Here is a 10,434-nt window from a genome sequence, read left to right as displayed (position 1 = left end):
TTGGATCACTTCATAACTGTTTCTCTCTTAGAAAAAAAAAATTAAAATACTAAAATTGTGACTTTTTTATGAAATGGGAAAATGGATCTGAACTTTGGTCATTAAAATGATACACATCATTTTTATCATTCCAATTTGTAACTCGGGTGTACTAAAATTGTGACTTGCTTGTCTTTCATCACCTTAAAACCCCTATAAATAGGAGGACACCACACCAGAGTAATCCACCCAACAATAAAACACACCCACCCAGTTGTGCTTTGAGAGACAATATAAATATAGAGAGAGAGGGGAATATCAAAAACAGATCATCATCAGAGATGGAGTTCCCAGTGATTAACATGGAGAAACTAAATGGCCAAGAGAGAGCATCCACCATGGACAAGATCAAAGATGCCTGTGAAAACTGGGGCTTCTTTGAGGTACTAAATTATATATCAAGATTCTCAGTCATCTATATCTCTGTTTTAACCACTCTCTGTTTCTAATTATGTGGTTTCTTTCTTGGGTTTTGAACAAATTTCAGCTTCTGAATCATGGAATACCTTATGAGCTGCTAGACACAGTGGAGAGAATGACAAAAGAACACTACAGGAAATGCATGGAACAGAGGTTCAAAGAATATGTGACCAGCAAGGGCTTAGAGGCTGCACAAACAGAGATCACTGACATTGACTGGGAGAGCACCTTCTACTTGCGCCATCTCCCCCACTCCAACATTGCAGACATCCCTGATCTTGATCACCACTACAGGTAAAATTAAACCTGTTATGATAGAGATTCTAGTATCCCATTTATCCCAAACCGTTGAGTTGTAGGCACAAGATTTCATGTGAGACATGTCGAGCCTATGAATTCACTTGGAACTGTGAGTCCAACTCAACAGCTGAGATAACTGGGATACTAACGGTTGAGATCTTATCAGTTTCGAAATTAAACTATTTGACAGTTTTGACTAATTTCCTCTATACTTTATCGGTTAGTGTGTGATTAGGTCCATCATTACTTACAAAAAGTCACCATTTTAGCTCTTTTAAATATCTATATATGTGGATTGCAGGAATTTGATGAAGGAATTTGCATTGAAATTGGAGAAACTAGCAGAGGAGCTACTGGACTTGTTATGTGAGAATCTTGGACTTGAGAAGGGATACCTGAAGAAGGTATTCTATGGATCTAAAGGACCAACTTTCGGTACAAAAGTGAGCAACTATCCACCATGTCCCAAGCCAGACCTCATCAAGGGCTTGAGAGCCCACACTGATGCTGGTGGCATCATTTTGCTCTTCCAGGATGACAAGGTCAGCGGCCTCCAGCTCCTCAAAGACGGCCAATGGATCGACGTGCCCCCTATGCGGCACTCCATTGTCATCAACCTTGGTGACCAACTTGAGGTGATCAGTAATGGCAAGTACAAGAGTGTGGAGCACCGGGTGATTGCGCAGACTGACGGTACAGGAATGTCAATTGCTTCATTCTACAATCCTGGAAGTGATGCAGTCATATATCCAGCGCCAGCTTTGGTAGAGAAAGAGGCAGAGGAGGAGAAGAAACAAGTTTACCCTAAATTTGTGTTTGAGGACTACATGAAGCTTTACGCTGGGCTTAAATTCCAGGCCAAGGAGCCAAGATTTGAGGCCTTGAAAGCTGTGGAGACTAATGTTCATCTGGTTCAAACTCCAATCACTACTGCTCCAGCTTTAATTTACTGAATCAAAATTTTAAGGGATAGATGTGTGTGTGTGAGACTAAGAGAAAAGGATTTGGTGATAACATCATTTGTTTTTGACCTTTTGAAATTGGTTGATATATGATTTTTTTTTTTTTTTAAACGGGTAGGAGGGATTCGAACCCTGACCACCAGGGTGATAATACCCACCATCATTGTCATTCCAACTAGTGACTCGTGTGTGTTAATATATGTTGTTATTTGTAGGATATAAATAAAATTTGTTACTTATAGATATTTTATTAATAAATTTCTAATTGTTCTGGTTTTTCAATTTTGATCCAACATAATATGGTGAATGGATTGTGACAAAATTAATTGATCATTAGTTGCTTTTTTGGTGAAGTTTCAAAGCCTTTTTAGGCAATATTTCACTAGATTAGATACTTTTTGAAAGAAAGACCATTTGTTGTAAAAGAAAGCATATATTAAACAATAAAGAATCAAATTTGAGAGCAGAGTTTGGGTTCCTGCCAAACATGGTCATCACACTGGACTTATGAGAGAGACTTGAGCCTAACTTTCTACTAAACCTTGGAGGAAATGCGTATTATATTATTCTTGTATCGAATTGATAAAACTTAACCGAGTGGTATAGAAACAAAGATCTAACTCTTTTCATACATGTGATCTGTTTTCTAGGCCTAAGTACTTTGGATGTGATTTAAGAGTACAAATTCGTACGAGACTTTGATCCAGAGTGGACAATATCACTTTAACGTGTTTGGGCTGTATCGAGATTGCAATAAATATTAGTGAATAATGTGTGTTGTCTTAACATGAGGACCAAATACTGCACTTCCAGCTGGATCTCATCTATATGTACGACGATAACATGCACATAAACAAAATTAAGCAAGTATGATTGCAGATGTCCAACATGATTGTCAACTTTGTCTTGGCATCTCTAAACCATATAAATATAACGTTTTTTTTTTAATATAGGGAAAGGGGATGAGGAGGCTTGAACTCGAGACTTATTTGAGATACCACACACATGAGTGTTATATGAGGTATTCGTGATTCTCAAATATAATGTATGTTACTGACTTAATGTTATAAAAATAATTAATATAAATTCATTATCCAATGCAGGGGATGCTACCATGAAATGTGCTCCTTTTTTTTTTCATCTTTTTTTTTTTTGTTTCTGGGTTGGGCTTTGGGCCGTTGATCTATCTTTTCCAACACCTTACGATTATTTAGGCCCGGCCCAACCAAATAATCATATACAATATCACATTCAGCATCATCATCAAGCGTCCTTGAGAGATGATTGTTCAAGCTCTCTCGTCCAACAAATTACATTATACAAATGCCAAGGTAATTATGTACGCAAATTTGATTGCTTACTTCTTATATAGTGTTTAACTAGCACATCGAAATTCGCAAATTCACGGGTACACAGCCATTCTATAATCGCCAGCAAGAGCAGCAGCTGGGGTGGACTACACCTGATTCATGTTCACAATTTGGCATCATACTAAATAAGTCTCTCTCCTTTAACTAACTATATTTCAGGAAGAAACTAAATGGATCGACGACTGCCGTCGTTCCATGTATTGAACCTGACGCAGAGAGACTGTGACGGAAAAAAAGAAGAATATCCTTTTGCAGCAGAAATGCAGTGTGGAACTCATCAGCTTTTCCTATTTATTCCAAAGGAGGTCCTATAATTTACTTCCACCAAGAAGCCATTCAATACATTGAGATGTCTACTACTTCGAGCATGAAAATGACATTGGCAGATGTTTCAAGCTAGAGATATCAAACAATTCCATAAACCTCTGATCTGAAACTCTAGCTTTAGCAGCTGCAAATCGCTGGTACTCGTCAAAAATAGAAGACAAGCACCATCTTTGCAATTTCCTTAGGCATCCAACAAGACAACCAGTTCGATGCTGGAGAAAAAAGTAACAATGAATAATTTTGTCCAGATTCAAGTTAAAATCAGTTGCAGATCTCTCTCTCTCTCTCTCTCTCTCTCTCTCTCTCTCTATATATATATATATATATATAAAATAAAAATAACTGTGCAAATATATACCTTCCCTCGTTTACAATGAATCAGAACAGGGTGATTCTTTACATCTGCATTGAGGATCACAAGCAAAAATCAATATGTGCAAACCCAAACTAGTAAAGATTATAAATATGCCAGAAACAGAGCTCGGAGTACAAAACATATAATACCAAGGACAACTTTTAGTGCTTCGCGAACTGTATCCTCTGGTATGTTTACAAAAGGCTCCTGCAAGAACAAGCAAGAACATAAGCCTGTAACACTGAAAATGCTAACTAATTTAACTGCAGAATCTAAAAGAACTATCAACTTCGTTTTCACAAACCAATCCGTAACATAATGTTATTATTTTGAGTACTTGGCCCACTCAAAACTTATGATGAAGGGCAAGAAAATTCCCTTGACACCTCCAATTCTTTATACAGTATCCTTTCTCATATACCTAATTTACTTTTAGAATTGCACCCCACCATGCTTTAATGGATAAAGTTAATCCTATATGTATTACCTAAACTAGCAGACCTCATAAGTTACATCAATCACTTGAACAGATTTTTGTGAATCACCCCCCAGCATGATTCCGAGTTACATTAATCGAACGAATATTTCAACATGCTTCTTGCTTTTTACTTCTACGGTCTACCAACATTTGTGGAGCTACCTCAATACCTCATGCAGTATTGGAGGGGCCCAAGATTCTACTTAAACATTAATTAAAACTTACCTTTTTCTATAAACATTAACTTTAGCTGGGAAATAAAACTGAACAAGATTTAGTATGGTGCACAATATCCTCCTTAATTTTTACAACAAATAAATAATATACTGGTAAGCCATTGTAGCTTTTGCAGGAACTGCAGAACTAAACCAGCGCAAACACCTACACATACATATCTTTCAGTGTCAAGGAAAAAGCAACCACCAAAGTTCATGTTACTAATCCAATTAACCAATGAGAATGACAAGACCATATAAGCAAAACAAAGCAAGCTAATCTCGAAAGGGAAAGAGGCAGAGAGGTCTTAGTCCATTACGGCTACCAAATACTTAATCATACACACCAAAATTTTCGTTTTTATAAAATCAATTTCATATGAAAAAGACTAATAAACACTAAAACATATAATTAGCTCGCCTGTGCTGGTTCAGTTTCATATATTTATGCAGATAGAATATGATATAGTAGCAAAAGAAGCCCACTCTTTACCAGCGACCTGACAAATGTTGCAAACCAATATGAATTCTCTCTCAATGCACAAGGTAGTGTTCTATAAAAAAATAATAATAATAAAAGCACCAATGTAGTTGAGGTAGACACCATATTGGTTCAGACAAAACACATTTTATAAACCACATTATCAATACAAATCACATGTTCATGCCCTTGGGACGGACGGAAAGCACCGTTAAATATTTCAATAGACATACTTGTACTGCATATACACACATAAAATGATAGTTGAATGGAGCAGTGGGTTGAATGAGATAAAAATGACAACCATATAAAAAGAAGTGATATAATAGGCATTAGTCATGTTAAAGGTAGAAGCAAAATAAGAACAACAAAATTATGATCGAGATGTGATTAAGAAACCTGTAAATTATTCTCCCAATTAGGAGAACTAATGAGCATTTAGATCAAAAAGTTATCATATGTTAACTGCAAATAATTAAATTTAAACAAAGACTGCAGTAATTTTACTAGCCACGGCCAGGTAATCAACATAGATGGCATACTTAGCATCATAAAATCCACAGCCTAATAGCTGCTGCATTGAACGCTTTTCAGATAAAGCGCCAGCATCCACTCATCTTTTTGATGAACACATGATGCTTGAGGCGGGTGGGGTCCTATTAAATACCAATAGGGGTCCATCCAATCTTTAAATATACTACTGAAGTACTGCTAATTGATAAAGGTAAAGCAATAGGCCGTTGGTTGCTTTGGAATATCGAATATCCAAAGGAATCCAAATTCTATTCCTGCAAATACGCTTAATCACTAACAGCTATTCATAAACCTGAACCCCAGCTATTGAATTCATTAGTGGCCTACTGAAGCATATCAACTAACCATACCTTGTAACCTTCAATTCCAAACTGAAAAAGCCTAATCCCATTGGCATTCAAAAACTCCATGTTCGCCTGTGGATACGGCTCCGGACACAAACATCTACATCACAATTAGGATAAAAAAACAATAAAACCCTAAAAATTCCCCATCTCCATAAACTATCTTGAAGATTCACAAAAAGTACGTATACAGACAGGAAATGCTTACATGATGGAGCGGAGGCCTAATGTTTGGAGGAAGGAGAAGTTCGCAGAATCCGGAAACCCGGACCTGAATACGCCATTATCGACCATCGCGAAGTTCAGTGGCGGAATGAGACTAAGCTCGTCTCCAGCAACCGGCAGCGAGAGATCGCGGTAATCCACTACGGCAACTTCGATGGTCCGACACATCGGTGCTTGTTGCTCGTCGTTGGCGGTGGCTGCGTTGTTTACTTTGACCGGTTCAATTCCTAGAAAGAGACTCTGCATCCAAGTATTATGTGGCGGTAAGTTTTGCCTCTCCACCCGTCCACTGCACTGCTGCATGTCTCCTTGCGACGGGAGTTGTTTTTTATAGGAAGAGAGAGAGATTGGGATGAGGATCGCGACTCACGAGGTATGTGTGTGTTCGTTTTAGGTACTGGTACTTGGCACTTTTTTGACGGTTGAAAAAGGTTGAGAAAGAAAGAGAGAGAATTCCAATTTGATAGTGGTGGCGCCGGTAGTTGTGTCGAGATTGCGAGGGCACTTCCCCTTCTTGTGTGAATGGTGATGGCCTTGGCCTCAGTTTTATAGAGCGAGAGGGCAACCAAAGGGTTTTTTTTTTTTTTTTTTTTTCCTTTCCTCTCTTTTTTTCCATGTGGACATCCATATTAGGAGTGGGAAAAAAATATCGGTTTTGGGTCGAACAACATATTTACATGTTTGGATTCTAACCTAAATTGAATTTCGGATGCACTTAATTGATCAAACCAGAATTGCTTTAAATCCAGACAATAACCTAATCTGGGTTAGGGTCCAAATAAGTAAATCAGACAAAATTTATGTGTTTAGACTCAGACTCGGTTTTAAATCGGACAAAAAACTTGTGTTTGGATCCAGACTTCATATGTATAACTTATGTCCAAACTTGTTTTAATTCGGATCAGACAAATTCAGTCATCCGAACCATCAGAGTTTTGCCACCACTAATCCATATAGGGCTAAACTCAGGCATCAAGCAAGCGTGCGCATAAGTTTATCACCTGATGATACGATAAGTTGTGCAAAAACCCAGCACGTGACAACAATGGTATTGCTCTTAGTGGGTATTGAAAGTACGGGACATTTGGTTCATAATTGTGTGAGATGAACATGAGATAAGGAGGAGATGGGTGTGAGGGGAGATGAGTATAGGATGAGCATGGTTATCTTTCACATAAAATAAAGCGTGAGCATGAGTATGAAAATATTAATAGTATAATTTTCATATTACCTTTTTTTTTAGAAAATAAAATAATATTTTATAATAAGGGTAAAGAGTTTTTTACACATCAAAACTCATTCCTCCTTGTGAAGAATAGTCATTCTCACCATTTTGGTGAGCTTGACTATTCTCCACAAAGGGAAAATAGATAATAGAATGAGTTTGAGATTTCATTCTCCAAAACTCAACCAAACAAGAAAATATATAATCTCACCCTTATTTGCCTCTCAAAACTCCCATCAAATGCCCCGTTAGTACTTCCCGAGTAGATGGTGAGATGCAAAAGAGAAAAACATAAAATAATACAGTAATAATATATTAATCTAATTATAGAAAGTTACTGTACCTAACCAGACACTATAAAAGGTGTAGATTAACTAAATGAAAATGGGGATTTTATTACACTTATGTTAATCGTGTAATGACCAAACTCTTGTAGCTGAAAATTAAAAAAAAATTACTTGTGAGTTGTGAGCTGTTGCGTTCCTCACTTTTTTTTGGTATTAATTTATGAAGCAGTGCCAGTAATTTACGTCATTCAGATTATTATACTTTCAATGGGAAATCTGTCGTAGCCCACTGTGGTTCTGTTCAGTGGGATTAAAATTGGGTTGGGCTCAGTATCTCAAAACAAATCAAATAAGAATTAAGAAACTGTAGAGAATGAACACACACACATATTTATATATATATTATTCGTGTAATAATAAAAATAATCACATGTAGTGCTTAATCCACTAATCCCATATAATGTTGTGTATATATGGAGGATGGAGTAGAAAACCAAAACTAAAGCTGTTGACTAATATAATCAGAAAAGTCTACTTGTCACATATCACACAATTGAATTAATAGTCTTTTTTTTTTAATATAGCATGGGAATATCAAAGTCTTCTTCATTAAGTTCATGTCAACCTCAAAAACCATGCCGTGAAGGGTATGGAATGCGTGAATACCCAAAAGAAAGAAAACACAAAAAAACTCTAAAAATACATATTTATATTCGAATAAAAGGTGTCACGTCCAACAGCTCACAATCTTATAATAACCAAAATGAGAAAACCCTAAAAAAAATCCAAAACGGCAAAATTGGGTTAGATCCAGAAATCAATACTACTGATAATTTGAAACAAGCATTACAAGAAAACATGTATTTTGTAACAAAATTTCCCGTCGTAAAATAAGGAAATTCCAACGCAGAACATATATGTGACGAAAATAATTCCGTTGTAAAATTGCATGGGAATATCAAAGTTTTCTTCATTAAGGTCATGTCAACCTCAAAAACCATGCCGTGAAGGGTATGAAATGCGTGAATACCCAAAAGAAAGAAGAAACACAAAAAATACTCTAAAAATACATATTTATATTCGAATAAAAGGAGTCACGTCTGACAACTCACAATCTTATAAAAATCTAAATGATAAAATCTAAAAAAAGACGCATATCCAAAATGGCAAAATTGGGTTAGACCCACAAATCAATACTAGTGATAATTTGAAACAAACATTACAAGAAAACATGTATTTTGTAACAAAATTTTTTGTCGCAAAATAAAGAAATTCCAACACAGAACATATCTGCAACGAAAATTCCGTCGTAAATATTTTACGATCGAATATTTGAGATGTAAAATTAATGAGGGAACCGATTTGAGGCAAAATTTTGTGATGGAATTTCTGCTGCAAAATAATAAATAAAATATTATTGTCCACTTTGTTTTGGAAACTACATCAATCGCTAATTGTCAGGAAAATTAGTGACAAAATTTTTGTCGATAATAATAATTGTCAATTACTTATTATTTAATTATAATATTACATTCTAGTTTAGCGCGGAATTGTAGCTAGTTTTTTTAATTGGATTTTTTAAATTTACGTTTTTAGATAGTTGCATTTAATAATTTTAAAAAATATTTAGTGACAGAAATTATGTTAAATTCCATTGCTAATATATTTCTAAAATTTAATTTTCTTAAAATAATATTTTTAATGATTTTTTAAAAAAAAGTCGCAAGAAATATTTTTCTTGTAGTGAAGTTAGCATCGACAAGATACGATTCAAACTTCTAAATGCATAGGTATAAACAGAAAAAAAAAAGAATGTCTTAAAAAGGCAAAAAAAAACATTAATTTGAAGGTGTAAAGAACAAAATTTGAAAAAAAAAATGACGGGTCTATTAATTAAGCATTGATATAGTGCGAATCGACATTTTTGAGTCAACCGATCAAGCTTCACGCGATTACGAGTTTTAAGCCTTTGATTTAAACCACACAATTTTGCTCTTTCCGTGATCATCCAATGTTACCACTTCACAACAGCCGAATATGTCAATCTACTACTCCCATATGAAACAATTATTATGAAATGGACAATTATATAAAGATATAATTAAAGAAATAATAAGGTTGTGAATCCGAAGGAATATCCGGTTAGAGAGTAGTGGGTGTCTTGTAGTGAACACAATGAGTGCAAGTTTTGGTTTGAATGGCGAGAAGATGCGCCGCGTCCTTAATCATTGTCACGTTGTTTGACCAAATCTCACACAAAGACAAACTGTAGTAGTGTAATTAATTATATCACTCACTCTCATCTTATGCCCCCACCCCCCGTACCCCCACCACTCTTGTTTTCTGCTTTTGGCTTCGTTCGCTTAATTCTTCATGGTCCATTGCTCTTCGTCTCGTTCAATCCAACCAGGGTCGAGCCACGCAAAGGACTAGTACGGGGCTGCTGTGTTGACTAGTTAGGGTTGCACACAACCTCATGATACTGCCATGGTTCGAAATAAAGGTGTTCACCATCGGTTTTTGATATAAATTTAATCGACTCTTCGGTTGGTTGTTGACGGTTTAATCAATTTTTCTGTGGATTTTCACTAACATACCAAACGGTTGATTTGACGATCGGTACTGTTTGAGATGGTTTTTTTTGACAATGCCAGTTCGAACCTTCTTGATCAGTATTATGTATAAGGGAAACAATAATTAATGAAGAAAATATAAAGAAGATACTATCGAATATTCTTTACTCATTCATTTGAGTCACATGGGACTGCCAGACTGTATGGAAACCAACAAATTGTGGAATCAATAAAGAAAACCAATCTCACTCGAATCCTACACGAGCTGATGTGTTCGTTTTTGTCCTTCTTTATTTTAT

At 35.8% G+C, this 10,434-nt stretch overlaps 2 protein-coding genes across 2 annotated transcripts; one reads left to right on the top strand and one right to left on the bottom strand.

Moving 5' to 3' along the window:
* Nucleotides 1-215: 215 nt before the first annotated feature.
* LOC120008095 (1-aminocyclopropane-1-carboxylate oxidase) lies at nucleotides 216-1,979 on the top strand. Its single transcript, XM_038858609.1, has 3 exons — nucleotides 216-422; nucleotides 527-753; nucleotides 1,061-1,979. The coding sequence occupies exons 1-3, from the start codon at nucleotides 321-323 to the stop codon at nucleotides 1,710-1,712; spliced, it is 981 nt and encodes a 326-aa protein (XP_038714537.1). The 5' UTR covers nucleotides 216-320; the 3' UTR covers nucleotides 1,713-1,979.
* Nucleotides 1,980-2,978: 999 nt separating this feature from the next.
* Nucleotides 2,979-6,579, bottom strand: LOC120008100 (tyrosine-protein phosphatase DSP1-like). The gene is made up of 5 exons (XM_038858614.1): nucleotides 6,034-6,579; nucleotides 5,832-5,925; nucleotides 3,923-3,980; nucleotides 3,777-3,820; nucleotides 2,979-3,630 (listed from the first exon to the last, which is right to left on the bottom strand). Exons 1-5 carry the CDS (start codon nucleotides 6,351-6,353, stop codon nucleotides 3,448-3,450), a joined length of 699 nt encoding a protein of 232 aa, XP_038714542.1. The 5' UTR covers nucleotides 6,354-6,579; the 3' UTR covers nucleotides 2,979-3,447.
* Nucleotides 6,580-10,434: the final 3,855 nt, after the last annotated feature.

Source organism: Tripterygium wilfordii, chromosome 10 (assembly GCF_013401445.1).
Source record: "Tripterygium wilfordii isolate XIE 37 chromosome 10, ASM1340144v1, whole genome shotgun sequence".
NCBI lineage: Eukaryota > Viridiplantae > Streptophyta > Magnoliopsida > Celastrales > Celastraceae > Tripterygium > Tripterygium wilfordii.
Note: the sequence above shows the minus strand (reverse complement) of the source record. Positions and strands in the feature narration are given on the sequence as shown.